Source organism: Oscarella lobularis, chromosome 1 (genome assembly GCF_947507565.1).
Source record: "Oscarella lobularis chromosome 1, ooOscLobu1.1, whole genome shotgun sequence".
NCBI classification, from domain to species: Eukaryota; Metazoa; Porifera; class Homoscleromorpha; order Homosclerophorida; family Oscarellidae; genus Oscarella; species Oscarella lobularis.
The window spans coordinates 2,891,562-2,907,222 of NC_089175.1; the positions used below are offsets into that span (position 1 = coordinate 2,891,562).

Here is a 15,661-nt window from a genome sequence, read left to right on the forward strand (position 1 = left end):
AAACTGTCGAAAAGCTCTTTGCACACTGACAAGTAGCCTCATTGTTGGAGTGCGGTTTACTGTAGGCGAACACTTTGAGTTGTGCACCGAAGCATCGCCGAAAAATCTTTCAACGCTGGAAAGTCCCCAAACTCGTTGGCCCAAAGGTTATCTAATTATTTATGTAGCTAATTTGATTTATCGGAAGCCCAATAGCAGGACCATCAACCAGTAAACACAGCATTTGCAGCTGACAGTTGAAGCGCGACGGGAAAGGAGGCCGCAGCAGTTAGAAACTTACTTGTATGTACACAAGACACACTTTTGAGTCTTTCTCGTACGAACCTATTGCATTCTGAACATGTTTTTCGTTTTAGGAGCCATGCTACTGCAAAGATCAACCTCAGCCGTTTTTCAGTATGACCTATGGCCTGCTCCTCCATCTTTCCTATATTAATTTTTACCTAATTTCAGTAGATCGTCTCTCGATTTTTGCACCTTTTTCTGTATGAGCGGAAGCGAAAATTAGCATTACTATGCGTGGTGCGTTGGGGCCGTTGGGGACTCAGACCCCCACACGACTGTACGGGCATGCGATTGAATTCTCTCTGGCGTCACTGCGTCACTCACACCTAGTTCGGAGTGTGAAAACATGCTGGTAAAGGCGCTCTCATGGACAGATAAGCTAAGGAAATTCACACGAATCATGTATACCAATGAAGGCGAAATTTTTTTGTTTTGATCCCGCGTGGCGTGCGTACACGCACGTACGCATCTTTTTTTGACCCGTCGTTGTCTTCGTGACCGTGCCTCTCGCGCTCGCGCGTCACAAACAGCGCGTACACTCGATAGCGCTCGCGCGTGTCGTCACCCGTCTGCCCGCGTGCATGCAGGCGCTCACGTTTTTTTTTTCTAGGCTTCCAATCTCTCTAGTACTGCCGCTGCAGCTTCTTTTTATCATTACATGTGCCGCCGTTACGCAAGGTACAGCGCGACCCGAGGGACAAACCGCATGCGGGGGCTCCTGGCCGCTCCGTCTCGATCCTGTTTTGACTGGACTTCCTTCTTTTACAGGCAAAGTCGCAATTCAATCGTCTCCCACTCTGAGCGGCTACCCGATCACCGTCTCGTGCATAAAAGGACAAGCAAACGGCGAAAATTCGCCACCTAGCGTCACGTGGATTATGAATGGGCTCGCGATCGACTTTTGGGCTACAAAATACGATCGATTCTCGTCTAGTGTGGTGTCAGCAGGCAGCACTACACTTTACCACTTGACCATAGATCCTTCGGACCGCGGCGACAATAACGCGACGGTCTCTTGTCAGTTGCAAGGCTACCCTCCAAGCGAAGAGACGCGTTTGGTTATTTATGGTACGCGCGTTCTTACTGTAAAGAAAATGTCTTTCTAGAGCCGAACTTACTATTTTAGATTCTATTCCTACTGTCGTTGCTAACGGTGCCGGCAACGTTACAGTGGAAGAGGATACGCTATTCAGACATTCCTTTCGAATTAACTTCAATTTTCAAGGCACAATTGCTGTCGCCTACTACCAAAACACACAGATCGTTGGAAAGGAAGAGATACTGTATATTGATGGAAGCGTCAACGTGTCGCTGCCAGCGTTCCCCGTCGTCCCAACAAACAGCGGCATCCTTTATGTTCGAATCGTCGTGGGCGGTCTACCTTTTATCGTGCGCGTGTTCAATTTGACTGTGGTGAATCAGAAGAGTTTACCCAAGTCCTCGACTTCACCTCCAACATCCTGTAAGTTTTATTGGCATCACCTTCTTCTAAATGGCTATTTCTGCGGGGTCTTTGCTTTGAAACAGATGATACAACGGTGCCGTCCACAGTAACTGCCACTCCGACTGAGATGGCAACTACTATTGCTGGAACTCAAATTTCTGCAAATTCAACTTCACATATTTCGTCAACTCACACCACCAAACCTTTGACCAGCGGTGAGCTCTTTTCCTAAATGCTTGCTTGTCTTCATTGTGGTAACGTTTAGATGGGACTGTTCCTTCTCCTAAAGCACTTCCGTGGACTGCGTCTTCAGAAAGTAAGCCTAGCGTTGCGTCTATTTGTCTTGTTGTCTTTTTAGTCTAATTCGTTTAGATGGCACCGAGCTTTCTTCCGTCGTCTTTAATGCAGCACCTGGTAAGCTACAGCATCGTTGAAACCGCATGGCGTAGCAATAAAATGCTGCTAGCCCTCCACTGGTTGACTATTACTAAATCAATTTGATTTGCAGGCACAAATTCGTTTTTGATTGTTACAGTTGTGATGGCTACAATAACGGTGCTTTTACTTGTTGGCGTGTTTCTGGTCTGGCGTCGCATAAGAGAAGCACTGAGAAGCAAGAAGCGCAGCGGTTTACGACAGAGGCAGCCAGGTGAATTTTACTTTTTCTAATCTGGGATGTTTTCATTGTGCAAACACAGCTTCAGATAGTACTGGAGCCGGTTCTCTTGATCAATCGATTTCTATCGATGATGGTGATGCATATGTTGTTGCTGGACAAGGAGCCGAACTTCAGCTACGGCGTGCTGGGCAAACCGATAGCAGCGATTCTCCCCTGCGCGATCGCCTTGAATTAGCTACGCATAGGGAAATGATGACGCCAGGCATGTCATCATCTCCAGCTCGTTCTCTTGACCAATCAATTTCTAAGGATGATGGTGGTAAGTCCTGAGAACAGCGGCTATAAAGTGTTCTAACCGTTGTTGTACAAGGTGCCAAAAGCCTTCCGTTGTCTGAGCAGTTGGTGCGTACTGGGCAAACTGACGGCACCAATTCGCTTACCTGGAATCGTATGGAAGGAATGCTGAAATCAGCTACTCATGAAATAAAGGGTGATGGGGAAATGAGGGCGGAGGAACTGAAAGACGAAATAAACTCATTGAGAGACTTGTTGACCAAGAAGAAAAAGCAACCGAAGACGGGGAGAATATGGCAGCGTATCAGGGGGAAATGAACTCTACAAACGGCTAGAATGGTTTAATGCTTACTTTTTGCTTATTTGTTTGTTTGCATAGAGATGTAGAGATGTGCGGCTATTGTAACCTGGCATTTATGGATGAACGTGACAAGAATGGACGACGAGATGGAGGACAGATTGTGGAAGAGGTTGGATGCTCGCACTGAGGGGTACGTGAAACACAAAAGTTGGCAAAGTACTCACTGATGCAGAGTCCAGTAGCTACCATCTGTAGACTATCAATTTTACCAAAAAGGCAATCGTCTACAACAAAGGAGTCTCTACTGAGTTCATCGTGCCGTATCAATTTCAATTTTCCCAATCCATCTTTTCCCGTGAAAGACAACGGGAATTTTGTTTCAAGCTCTTTCTTGGTAACCGTGTGCGTTTTATCTTGACCGCCTTTCCTTTGATCAATGAAACTCAGCGAATAGGTATTTCGGAATGGACCAATTACGTCATCATAATCACCCTCTGTTCGTATCAAAAAAACTCCTGCACACTCGGGAGTAGAACCAGAAACTGGGCGTAATTTCAATTTCATTCTGTACCCTGGTTGACTAATGTAAAACGGTTCACTTAGAAATGCTTTCTTCTCATTACTTTTGCAGGTGTCGACTTTCTTTGACCACTCCTTAACCTGCCAGCAATAAGTAAATTCGACTGACCGTGTCTGCTCCTTCAAATCGCTAAGCTGCTCCTGCATTCTGAGATGCTGCTGCGGACTGCAGTGGCATAGCGACAGCTTTAGCTTCATTCGTAGTTTTCCTGTTTTGTGGCAGTAGAATTTCGATCAGGAAGACCAACACAGTTTTAGTATCAATATCAGTTAGGAAATGAGTTGGATACAGCCTTGTTTCTTTTTATCTACGGCTGACTCTCCGCAGTACCTGAGATAACAGAAACGAGCGCTGCATCTCCTGTTGCTTGATAGTAATTGCCTCCTACATAGAAAATTCATTACATAATGGTACAGTACCCAGGTATGCGTGTAAGTCAGTGCCTAGGCTTGTATACCTCATTTCTTTTGGCTGCAAGAATGCTCTCTTTTTCATCTACTGCAGACTCTAACGCTTCTTTGTATCTGACACCTCCAAAAGTAAAATGACATTTATTCCGAACCACTACTTGTTCTACTTGTCGTATTCTAATTGGTGAATTAAATATTGAGGTTGGAGTTTGACATCACAACCGTTTTTCCCAGAACCAATGACGAGTATTTTTTGTGGTGATCATCACTAGGTAATGTAAAACTAAACTGCTAGTTCAATTCGTCTTCTACCTTGCCATGTGTTCAATAATTCCTCCGTATTTAATCGTTATATCCCCGTTTGTCACGTGTTTGTTTACCTCCAATTGACAGCAGTAACACCATACGTTCGCCGTTGCCTCGTACGAGCCGATGTCGACGTCAGGACGCTTTAATGCGCGTCGGGCATCTTTTACCTGCACATGAAGAAGCAAAGCAAGCCAGTTCGATCAAGATTTATTCGAAGACGACTCACTTTCGACGTGAATCTCGTTATTAGAGAGGCAAGCTTTGACGTGTGCGTTTTGCTATACGACCTGCATTATAATTGAGCCGACAAACGCTGCACAAAGTGTATTCCGCGTTTTTGGTCGCCATTATAACGCGCGCTACCGTAGGGAAAGGAGAATGACTCACCGCTGCCAATCAGCTTCCGTTTTTGGTGTTCTCTTCTCAGAAGAACACCAACAAACGGAAGCTGATTGGCAGCGCGCAGCGGTGAGGGACTTTTTTTCAGCGCACAGAGCGCTCCCAATTTTCATTCGCACTAAATCTGTTTTAGGAACGGTGCCTTTCTCCCCCACGCATACCGATCACGCATCGGCCTCAACGATCAAGGACCCCGACGTACGTCATTTCTGCCGCATCCTGTTCATCCGCCACTTCGGGTGCCAAAACAGGCTGCCAAATATGAGGTAACTTAGAGCGATAGGCTGAGGAAACTCACACGTATACCGACGAAGGCGAGGTTTTTGCCGTACGTTTCCCATGCGTACGTGCGCGCGTACGACGTACAGTGTACACGCTTCTTTTTGACGCGTCGCCTTCATGACCGTGCGCCTTGCTCGCGTGTCAAAAAGTTCTTTTGCGTACACTCGATCAGACCCGGCCCGACGAGCGTTCGCGCGTTCGCGCGTGCCGCCACCCATCTGCCCGCGTGCCTGCGTATGCACGTACGCTTACGTTTCTTTTCTAGACTTCTCATCTATATCAAGCTTCTTTTTATTCTTATATTTGCCGCCGTAACGCAAGGGGCGCAAGGTACTGGTACCATACCGGGGGTCAACCGCACGCGCGGGGGTCAACCGCACGCGCGGGGGCCGGCCGGCGGCCCGCCGCGGCGCGCTCGCTTCATCGATCGTGTTTTGACTTCCGTTTGCCTTTTTACATCTAGATGGAAACGTTATAATTCAATCGTCTCCCGCTCTGAGCGGATATTCGATCACCGTTTCGTGCATACTAGCGCAAGCGTACGATGAAAAGTCGCGGCCTAGCGTCGAGTGGACTCTGAATGGGCAACGGATTGACTTTTCGGCATTTGATCGCTTCTCGTCTACGGCCGTGTCAGGGCTAGGCAACGTCACAACGCTTTACTTTTTAACTATGGATCCTTCCAACAGCGGTGACAACAACGCGAACGTGTCGTGTAAGGTGCAAGGTCACCCTCCGAGTAAAGAGATACGCTTGTACATTTATGGTACGCGCAATATCTTAGATGAAAATGTCTCTCGATAAATTCTAATTTAGATTCTTCTCCGACTGTTGTTTCTAACGGCGACGGCAACGTTACTGTGGAAAAGAACACGTTATTCACATCTTCGTTTCAAGTCGCTTTCAACTTTCAAGGCATGATTCACATTGGCTTCTATCAAAACGGACGAATTGTCGGAACGGAGGCGTGGATGTTTTTTGATGGACACGCCAACGTGTCGCTGCCGGGGTTCCCCGTCGTCCCAACAAACAGCGGCATCCTTTATGTTCGAGTCGTCGTGGGCGGTCGGCCTTTTATCGAGGCCGTGTTCAATTTGACGGTGGTGAATCAGAAGAGTTTACCCAAGTCCTCGACTTTACCACCCCCAACATCCTGTAAGTTTTATGGCGTAATCTTCTTCTAAATAATTCCGCGGGGTCTTTGCTTTGAAACAGATGATGCTATTACAATGACGTCTTCCACTCCGACTGAGATCGCAACTACGGCACAGGCGTCGAGTTCTACTACTGCGGGAACTCAAATTTCTACAAATTCAACTTCAGATATTTCGTCAACTCACACTACCAAACCTTTGACCAGTGAGCTCTTTTCCTAAATGCTTGCTTGTCTTCATTGTGGTAACGTTTAGATAGGACTGTTTCTTATACAGCATCTCCGTGGACAACGTCTTCAGAAAGTGAGCCTAACGTTGCGTCTATTTGTCTTGTCGTCTTTTATTCTGATTTGCTTAGATGGCACTGAGCTTTCTTCTGCTGACTCTGATCCGGCACCTGGTAAGCTACAGCATTGTGCGTGGAGGGGAGCGTTGTAGTAACCGCAATAGATTTTAACAATAGCATTTCCATTTGTAGACGCGAATTTGTCTGTGATTTTTGGAGTCGTCTTTGGGATAATTGGGCTACTTCTTGTTGTGTTTCTGCTGGCTTGTTGTCGCAAATCAAGTCGAGTCAAGTCGTGCTGGCGTCGCATAAGAGAAGCACTGAAAAACGAGAAGCGCAACGGTGGGCAACAGAGGGAGCCAGGTAAATTTGCTTTTTAATGGTTTTCATTTGGGATGTTTTTATTCATGCAGGCATTGTGTCAAGTCCTGCCGATTCAGGTACAAGTAATGCAGTCGGTTCTCGTCATCAATCGATTTCTACTGATGATGGTGGTAAGTTATGCACAAGACATAAGAAAATTGCTTATCTGTTGCTGGACAAGGAGCTGAACTTCCGCTGCCTGGGCAGCTAAGCCGGCGTACTGGGCAAACTGACGGCCGCATTTCGCTCACGCGCGATCGCACTCAAGGAACAGCTACGCATGGGAAAATGAATACGCCAGGCGTGTCATCGTCTCGTTATTTTGATCAATCATCAATCTCTGAAGATGATGCTGGTAAGTCATGAGAATATCGCTTATCTGTGAAGGACTGGACTAGAAGACTGTTCTAATAGGTGCTGAAAGGGATTTTCAACAATCTGCTAGCGGCTGTGGTTTTCCCTGCATTGATGAAATGATTCAGTCATCGGAATCCAAAATCATGACGAAGATAGACAAAAGGATAGACGGCGTGCAGGACATGATGGAAGAAATGGAGGACAGATTGGGGGAAAAGTTGGAGCATCACTTGGGTCATACTGGGACGACGAGAGAGACTGCTGTATAGTTGGTTACTGTAGATACTGTACGGTGTCTGTTTGTGAGACGCTAATAGAAAATTTAATGTTCACAATTCTATGTAATCCGACCGTGTATACGAAATTATGAATTGGTTGTCACGTGACTTGGGCGCATGCACACAAGACGCAACAGAACAAACAGTTTCAGAGCCGTACATAGAGATTCGACGGCCGATTCGACGTCGAAAAATTGGGTAATATCTCAACTGCTAACAGTCTTTCTCAAGCATGAACGCTGGAGATCATTTCCTTCTTTACTTAGTACTGTATGATGTCAGATTACGGAGCCGCGCGTCAGCGCTTGGGAACAACCTTAGCGACCCCTACGCTAAGTTACGAAATACGCCCAAGCACGCCCATACGCCCATTCACTCAAGCAACGTCAGACCCACTTCGAACCACTTCAAATGAATATGAGGTAGTTTCGATCACGACGATCGAGAGAAACTGTGTTATGTACCACATGTTTTTGATGCGTTGTCGGTGAGAGCGTTGTTGTCTTCCAGTTCGTGAATGTGTGGTCTACTCGATCGCTCTGAGCGGTGAACTAGCTCTGAGTCTCTATGTAACGCACTCCAGCCCGCGTGCTTACACTCACGTTTCGTTTCCTAGTCTTCGAATTGATTACAAACTATTCCTGCAGTTTCTTTTTTTTATCATCGCAATAGCCGCCGTCACTCAAGGTAAGCGCTTTGGGCTTTGTAGCTCTTGACAAACTCAATTGTTTAGATTCCTCTCCGACTGTTGTTGCAAACGGTGACGGCAACGTTATTGTGGAAGAGAACACATTGTTCACATCGTCGTTTCAAATCACTTATGACTTTCGTGGACCGGCCCGCATCAGCTACTATCAAAACGGACGACGAATCGGCGGAACGAAGAAGAGGATTTTTTTGAATGGAAGTGCTAACGTGTCGCTTCCGGCGTTCCGCGTCTTCCCAATGAACACCGGCACTCTTTTCGTTCGAGTCGTTGTGGACGGTCTTCGTTTCATTGTACTCGTTTTTAATTTGACCGTCGTCAATCAAAAGTCGGGAAAATCTCCGATTTCACCTTCAAAGTCGCGTAAGTCTTATTGCATCTTCTTCTAAATCGCTAATTCCTGGACTTCGCTTAGATGCTAATGCAATGGCATCGTTCACGCCACAAGCAACTGCGTCGACTGCTATGGCTGCAAGTAGTGCCGGTGGTGGAACTCGAGCTTTCACTGATCAGTTGACTTCTATTTCCTCAACTCAGACTCCCCAGCCCTCTTTGACCAGCAGTGGTGAGTCTTTTCCATGCAGAATGCTTGATTTCTCGTCTTTGATTAATGGGGTTTAGATAACACTGCTTCTAAAGCATCTCCGCGGGCTCCATCTTCAGAAAGTAGGCTTCAGGTGTGTCTGTGCTTCTTTTCTATAATCTAAGTTGCCTAGGCGTCACCGAGCCATTTCTCGCTTCTGATGTTCCTGGTGAGTCACAGTTTACCGCGTGCGTAGATTCGGAGGAAAACGCGTTAATAAAAGCCAGGGAAAACGGAGGCACATTAACACCCTGCGTTGTTGTCTTACTAATGGATGCTTATTCTCCTGCTTTAGTTTCAGTGATTCTTCCATGCATCTTAATACCAGCGTTTGTCATCGGATTATTTCTTTTAATCTGTTATAAGCCGTGCAAGCCTTGCAAGCCTTGCATAGATACGTTAAAAGAAAACGTGAGAATCAAACAGCGCAATGCTAGTAGTTCGACTGTGACAGAAAGAACTGTACAGTGTAAGTTTTGCTTACTTTCCTGAAGAATTTATTTATTTATTTTTATTTGTAGATCCATCATCTACGTCAGGTAAGAGTAACTTGAATTAGTAGTACAATAATCGCCTTATTTCGCGCTTTTTCTTCTTTCTCCTATTTTTCAAGCAGGAAATGAGAATGGTAATTCAGTAGAATTCCTTTTCCTGTAAAGCAAATATTTTCTGTTTACTAGGTATTGACAATCGCATTGACTACAATCGCATTGAAAAAATAGTGCAATCAGCCGGGTCCCAAGTAATAATGAAGGTAGAAGAGACAGAGATCACATTAGCGGAAAAAATTGATGGACAGAAAATATCAGAGCAGCCAGAACAAGGAGGAAATGAAGGCAATCTGGCTGAGTGCGGTACTTGGCTCTAGAGAGACTGCATTGAAAATCTATGCAGGGTGTAGATGTTAATTAATTAATTAATTAATTAATTAATTAATTAATTAAGACGTCATATTCTTTTTCTTGTGCTGTAACTTTCTTTTTTCTTGCGCTGTAATTGCTAAAAACGCCTCATAGTATTATGTATTGGTTGTTCCGCGTAGATTTCAAGCAGAAGGCTGAAAATGACGGACACTCAAATCAAGCCAGGTAAGGAGGCGTCAGCACCAGACGGTTGTTGGATGATCTCTCTTAATTACTACCATCTGTAGACTATCAATTTTACCAAAAGACAATCGTCTACAATGAAGGAGTCTCTATCAAGTTCATAGTGCGTATCAATTTCAATTTTCCTACTCCATCATCATCTTTTCCGGTGAAAGACAATGGAAAATTTGTTTCAAGGTCTTTCTTGGTGACAGTGTGCGTTCTGTCTTGACCGCCTATTCGTTGATCAACGAAACTCAGTGAATAAGTACTTCGGAATTGACCGATTACATCATCATAATCACCCTTTGTTCGCATCAAAAAAAAGTCCTGCACACTCAGGAGTAGAACCAGAAACAGGGTGTAATTTCAGAATCATTCTGTACCCCGGCTGACTGATGTAAAATGGCTCACTTAGAAACGCCTTCTTTTCATTGCCTCCACAGGCCTCGACTTTCTTGGACCACTCCGTAACCCGCAAGCAACACGTAAATTCGACTGACCGCATCTGCTCCTTCAAATCGCCGAGCTGCTCCTGCATTCTGAGATGAGACATGGACACGTGGCGAACCACGTCTTTTTCCATATGCTCGCTCATTTCCTTCCGAGTCCCTGCAAACCTACATCCGGAATCAGAGAATTCACATTTCAGAATGATCTTGGGACACTCTTCCGAAATATGAACTGTGAGTGCATCTCGAGCAAGCACTTGACCCACAACGTTGAGAACAAGCAACAGGAAACTGTGGGCACACTGTCAAATGTTTCTTCATCTGATGCCCTTCAAAACACATTAGGCAATACTCGCACGGGATAATCCTGCGAACGCAACGATTTGCCACGTGGTCATTGATTTTTCGACGTGCAATTTTCTCTTTGCAGCCTAATGGACATTGAAGAAGAACGAAGTCGCATGTAGGGATTTTGGAGTTGCCTCAAATCTCCTATCCACGTGCATCCCGCTTCAAGCTGGTCGCTGAAGATTAAGTACGTCGCGTTTGCATGCATTATCCGGGTAGACTTGGTTGGAAGTCAACTCTTCGCGACAGACGGGGCATGCTAGAGATCGATCCTTTCGACGAACGACTTCCAAGCACGGCTTGCAGAATCGATGGCCACAGTGAGTCAGCTGCGGTGCTTTCAGTCCCGTACAGCATATGGGACAGGTCAGATGGTCTGGCAAATCAACAAACTGTGCATCATAGCCAGAGTTGGACGCCATGTGACGTACGCCCCTGACTCCCCTGACTCCCGGCCCTGACCTGGGCCTCCCTGGGCCCAGGGCCTGACTCCCGTCCTGTAAGGCGCGCGCTAAACCAATCTGCAACGTCGAAAAAGCTCTTCGCACAGGCAGCCTCATCGTCGGAACGCGGTTTATTATGGGCGCACACTTTGTGCACCGCAGCATCGCCGAACGCTGGAAAGTCTCCAAACTCGTTGACCCAAAGGATGCAAAATCAGTGGGGATCCCCCCTTCCCATGGGAACAAATTCCTGACGGGCCTCAGGGGCGTGGCGCGAGTAGGCAAAAAATCGACCGCGCTGCGTTCGCCGCACGAGCTTCTCACAGTACGGGAGTGCGACTCGGACACTCAGGATCTCTTCAATCGCCGTGCTTCGGGTTGTATGAAAAATGAGGTAGACAGCTAGTAACTGACTACATGCTGAAACGCGCGCGCCCTCCTCACACTCTACAAGTACCTTTGACTGTACAGTAGCGAAGTTCGCATGCGACTTTTATACGCGTCGTCTTCGTGAACTTCTACACAAAATGTAGCGTAGACACTTGAAAGTCATGCAAACCGCGCGACGATCGAGCACGGAGCCTCCGAGGGATCGCGTGGTCCGCGTGTGCGCCACCCCCGTTCGCGTGTCCGCTCTCGCGTTCCTTGCTTAGCTAGCATACTGATACTGATCTATCCTCAACCCAGATTGCGACAACTTCTTTTTGCCGTTATTATCGGTATTTTCTCGATTGGGCAAGGTGAGCGCTTCGGGCGAGGGCGGTCCGCTCGTATCTTATTTCCTTTGCAGTGAATACCGCCAACGACAACGATCGGACTGCCATCATTCAATCGTCTCCCGCGCTTAGCGGCAGCTCAATCACGGTTTCGTGTGTCATACCGCGAGCCTACGATGAGAATTCGCGGCCTGGCGTCGTGTGGACGTGGAATGGACAGACGATCGAATTGGGGACGGCGGCACACGATCGCCTCTCGTCTACTTCCGTCTCGGGGCCAGGCAACTTGACGCGCTACCACTTGACTATTAGTCCTGCGGAAAGGGAGGATAATAACGCGACGGTCGCTTGTCGGGTGCGCGGGTATCGTCCGAGCAAAGAGGCACGCTTGTACATTTATGGTACGCGCGTTCTTAGTGAAATGTCTTTCTGGAGCCGAACTTACTCTTTAGATTCTATTCCTACTGTCGTTGCTAACGGTGACGGCAACGTTACAGTGGAAGAGGACAAGCTATTCAGACATTCATTTCGAATTAACTTCGATTTTCAAGGCACAATTGCTGTTGCCTACTATCAAAACACACAGATCGTTGGAAAGGAAGAGATACTGTATATTGATGGAAGGGTCAACGTGTCGCTGCCAGGATTCAGAATTGTCCCAGCGAACGGGGGAATTCTGAATGTTCGAATCGTCGTCAGCGGTCTTTATTTCATCGTACCGGTTTTTAATTTGACGGTGGTTCGTCAGAGGAGTTTAGCAAAGCTCTCGGCTTCACCTACGACGATCCCACCGACGGTCCGTCCGACGGCTTTTTCTACGACGGTCCCTCCGGCGGTCCCTCCGGCGGTCCCTTTGACGGCCTCTCCGACAGTCCCTCCGACGTCGCGTAAGTTCTAAAATGTCTTCTTCTTAATTCCTGCATGAGCTTTGATTAAAATAACAGATGATGCTACTACATGGGCATCGTCCACTCAGGCGACTACTTTGAATTCTATGGCTACAAATACTGATGGTGACACTTTCACACATTCAAACACTTTTTCTTTATTGTGATGACGTTTAGATGGGACTGTGGCAAGTTCTTCAGAAAGTAGGCTTCACGTGTGTCTGTGCTTCTTTTCTATAATCTAAGTTGCCTAGGCGTCACCGAGCCATTTCTCGCTTCTGATGTTCCTGGTGAGTCACAGTTTACCGCGTGCGTAGATTCGGAGGAAAAAGCGTTAATAATTAATTAAAGCGGGGAAAAGGAGGCACATTAACACCCTGCATTGTTGTCTTACTAATGAATGCTTATTCTCCTACTTTAGTTTCTGTGATTCTTCCATGCATCTTAATACCAGCGTTTGTCATCGGATTATTTCTTTTAATCTGTTGTAAGCCATGCAAGCCTTGCAAGCCGTGCATAGAGGCGTTACAAGAAAAAGTGAGAATCAAAAAGCGCAATGCTAGTAGCTCGACTGTGACAGAAGGAACTGTACAGAGTAAGTTTTGCTCACTTTTCTGAAGAATTTATTTATTATTTATATTTGTAGATCCATTATCTACGCCAGGTAAGAGTAACTTAAACTAGTAGTACAACAATTACGCTTTTTCTTCTTTCTCTCCTATTTGCCAAGCAGAGAATGAGAACGGTAATTCAGTAGAATTCTGTTTCCTGTAAAGCAAATATTTTTAATTGATTGCTGTTTACTAGGTCCTATTTACAATCGCATTGGCTACAATCGCACTGAAAAAATGGTGGTAGGTATCGACTACAATCACATTGAAAGAATGATGCAATCAACCGAGTCCGAAATGAAAATGAAGGTAGAAGAGACAGAGATCGCATTAGCGGAAAAAATTGATGGACAGAAAATATCAGAGCAGCCAAAACAAGGAGGAAATGAAGGCAATCTGGCTAAGCGCGGTACTTTGGTCTAGAGAGACTGCATTGAAAATCTATGCAGGGTGTAGAAATCAATTAATTAAGACGTCATAATATTCTTTTTTCTTGCGCTGTAATTGCCAGAACGTCTCATATCAGAAGGCTGAAAATGACGGACACTCAAATCAAGCCAGGAGAGGAGGCGTCAGCACCAGACGGTTGTTGGATGATCTGTCTTTTAATTACTACCATATAAGTACTTCGGAATTGACCAATCACGTCATCGTAATCACCCTTTGTTTGCATCAAAAAAGTCCTGCTCAGGAGTAGAACCAGAAACAGGGTGTAATTTCAGAATCATTCTGTACCCCGGCTGACTGATGTAAAACGGTTCACTTAGAAACGCCTTCTTTTCATCGCCTCTCCACAGGCCTCGACTTTCTTGGACCACTCCGTAACCCGCCAGCAACACGTAAATTCGACTGACCGCATCTGCTCCTTCAAATCGCCAAGCTGCTGCTGCATTCTGAGATGAGACATGGACACGTGGCGAACCACGTCTTTTTCCATGTGCTCGCTCATTTCCTTCCGAGTTCCTGCAGACCTGCATCCGGAATCAGCGAATTCGCATTTCAGAATGATCTTGGGACACTCTTCCGAAATATGAACTGTGAGTGCATCTCGAGCAAGCACTTGACCACAACGTTGAGAACAAGCAACAGGAAACTGTGAGCACACTGTCAAATGTTTCTTCATCCGATGCCCTTCAAAACACATTAGGCAATACTCGCACGGGATAATCCTGCGAACGCAACGACACTTTTTTGACTGTACAGTAGCGAAGTTCAATTTTTGAACGTTATTTCCGACGTCATGCATACGACTTTTATACGCAAAGCCTTTCGCAAAATGTAGCGTACGCTTGAAATTCATGCGGACCGCGTGTGTCCAGTATACACGTACACCGCGATGAGACGGAGGGATCGCGTGGTCCACGTGTGCGCCATACCCGTTCGCGTGTCCGTTCTCGCGGTCCTTGCCTAGCATTCTCACCTATCCTCAACCCAGATTGCCACGACTTCTTATTGCCGTTACTATAGCATCGGTTGCGCAAGGTGAGCGCTTCGGGCGAAGGCGGGCCGCTTCTAACTCACATTGTGTTTTGACTTTCTTCTTTTTTTGCAGTGAACGCTTCCGAGAACCCCGTCATTCAATCGTCTCCCACTCTTAGCGGCAACCCGGCCACCATTTCCTGCATAATACCGCGAGCGTACGATGAAAAGTCGTGGCCTAGCGTCGAGTGGACGCTGAATGGACAGCCGATCAAATTGGGGACGGTGGCGTTCAATCGCTTCTCGACTGCGGCTGTGTCAGGACTCGGCAACGTCACGACAGACTACTTCCTAACCGTTAACCCTTCAGACAGCGAGGACAACAACGCGACGGTCTCTTGTCGTGTGCGCGGGTATCCCCCAAGTGAAGAGATACGCTTATGCGTTTATGGTACGCGCTATCTGGGTTAAAATTAAAATGCCTCTCTCAATCGTACTCGATTATTTAGATTCTCCTCCCACTGTAATTGCAAACGGCGATGGCAACATTACTGTGGGAGAAAATATGCTATTCAGAGCTTCATTTCAAATCAGCTCTAATTTTCGAGGCGATATTGCCGTGGGCTTCTATCAAAATGACAAAACCGTTGGAAAGGAGAAGTGGATGTTTTTCGACGGACACGCCAACGTGTCGCTTCCGGCGTTCCTCGTCGTCCCAACAAACGGCGGCAGTCTTTATGTTCGAGTCGTCGTGGGCGGTCTTTCTTTCATCGTTCCCGTTTTCAATTTGACGGTGGTCAGTTGGAAGAGTCCAACACCAACACCAACGTCACGTAAATAATAATATAGTTATAGTGTCTTCCTTTACATCACTGTTAATTCATGGAATTTGCTTTTGCGCAGGTGATAATGCTGCAACAGCTTTGCTCACTCAGGCTACTAGTGAAGCTGCAACTGAGGCTGCAACAACGGCACAGACAACGGCACAGACAACTACTTCGTCTACGGCTACTCAAAGCACCACAGCTACACCGACTCAGGCTTTTCAGC

General features: G+C 46.5%; 3 protein-coding genes and 2 long non-coding RNA genes across 18 annotated transcripts; 4 read left to right on the forward strand and 1 right to left on the reverse strand.

Moving 5' to 3' along the window:
* LOC136199670 (uncharacterized) lies at nt 1-14,447 on the forward strand. 6 transcript variants are annotated; one of them, XM_065989929.1, is made up of 14 exons: nt 1-146; nt 196-282; nt 357-396; nt 454-637; nt 896-963; nt 1,054-1,353; nt 12,147-12,581; nt 12,639-12,707; nt 12,759-12,785; nt 12,836-12,871; nt 13,003-13,176; nt 13,228-13,245; nt 13,315-13,326; nt 13,389-14,447. In XM_065989929.1, the coding sequence occupies exons 4-14, from the start codon at nt 516-518 to the stop codon at nt 13,613-13,615; spliced, it is 1,488 nt and encodes a 495-aa protein (XP_065846001.1). In that variant the 5' UTR covers nt 1-146; nt 196-282; nt 357-396; nt 454-515; the 3' UTR covers nt 13,616-14,447. The 6 variants fall into 6 exon arrangements, with proteins under 6 accessions (XP_065846001.1, XP_065846000.1, XP_065845999.1 ...); XM_065989927.1 differs by lacking the exons at nt 12,147-12,581; nt 12,639-12,707; nt 12,759-12,785; ... (3 more) ...; nt 13,315-13,326; nt 13,389-14,447 and adding exons at nt 1,412-1,747; nt 1,813-1,944; nt 1,995-2,045; ... (2 more) ...; nt 2,428-2,667; nt 2,719-3,082 and having other exon boundaries at nt 41-146; nt 454-562; nt 616-687; XM_065989928.1 differs by lacking the exons at nt 12,147-12,581; nt 12,639-12,707; nt 12,759-12,785; ... (3 more) ...; nt 13,315-13,326; nt 13,389-14,447 and adding exons at nt 1,412-1,747; nt 1,813-1,944; nt 1,995-2,045; ... (2 more) ...; nt 2,434-2,667; nt 2,719-3,082 and having other exon boundaries at nt 40-146.
* On the reverse strand, nt 3,152-5,099 carry LOC136199675 (uncharacterized). 5 transcript variants are annotated; one of them, XR_010673131.1, is made up of 5 exons: nt 4,469-5,099; nt 4,246-4,409; nt 4,101-4,201; nt 3,981-4,047; nt 3,152-3,907 (listed from the first exon to the last, which is right to left on the reverse strand). It is a non-coding gene; the product is annotated as an uncharacterized lncRNA (long non-coding RNA). The 5 variants fall into 5 exon arrangements; XR_010673132.1 differs by having other exon boundaries at nt 3,981-4,054; XR_010673130.1 differs by having other exon boundaries at nt 3,152-3,731; nt 3,813-3,907; nt 3,981-4,201.
* LOC136199672 (uncharacterized) lies at nt 4,370-7,447 on the forward strand. 4 transcript variants are annotated; one of them, XM_065989932.1, is made up of 12 exons: nt 4,370-4,496; nt 4,775-4,907; nt 5,189-5,253; nt 5,387-5,689; nt 5,740-6,078; nt 6,139-6,282; nt 6,333-6,380; nt 6,436-6,477; nt 6,556-6,726; nt 6,777-6,857; nt 6,908-7,081; nt 7,141-7,447. In XM_065989932.1, exons 2-12 carry the CDS (start codon nt 4,903-4,905, stop codon nt 7,350-7,352), a joined length of 1,584 nt encoding a protein of 527 aa, XP_065846004.1. In that variant the 5' UTR covers nt 4,370-4,496; nt 4,775-4,902; the 3' UTR covers nt 7,353-7,447. The 4 variants fall into 4 exon arrangements, with proteins under 4 accessions (XP_065846004.1, XP_065846002.1, XP_065846005.1 ...); XM_065989930.1 differs by lacking the exon at nt 4,370-4,496 and adding an exon at nt 4,597-4,710; XM_065989933.1 differs by lacking the exons at nt 4,370-4,496; nt 5,189-5,253 and adding an exon at nt 4,599-4,710.
* Nucleotides 7,471-9,570, forward strand: LOC136199674 (uncharacterized). Of its 2 annotated transcripts, none has more exons than XM_065989936.1 (11): nt 7,471-7,559; nt 7,628-7,783; nt 7,978-8,048; nt 8,095-8,430; nt 8,483-8,632; nt 8,689-8,733; nt 8,784-8,819; nt 8,946-9,119; nt 9,172-9,189; nt 9,264-9,278; nt 9,331-9,570. In XM_065989936.1, exons 2-11 carry the CDS (start codon nt 7,773-7,775, stop codon nt 9,516-9,518), a joined length of 1,044 nt encoding a protein of 347 aa, XP_065846008.1. In that variant the 5' UTR covers nt 7,471-7,559; nt 7,628-7,772; the 3' UTR covers nt 9,519-9,570. The 2 variants fall into 2 exon arrangements, with proteins under 2 accessions (XP_065846008.1, XP_065846009.1); XM_065989937.1 differs by having other exon boundaries at nt 9,267-9,278.
* LOC136189696 (uncharacterized) lies at nt 11,155-12,089 on the forward strand. Its single transcript, XR_010670428.1, has 3 exons — nt 11,155-11,372; nt 11,666-11,718; nt 11,769-12,089. It is a non-coding gene; the product is annotated as an uncharacterized lncRNA (long non-coding RNA).
* Nucleotides 14,448-15,661: the final 1,214 nt, after the last annotated feature.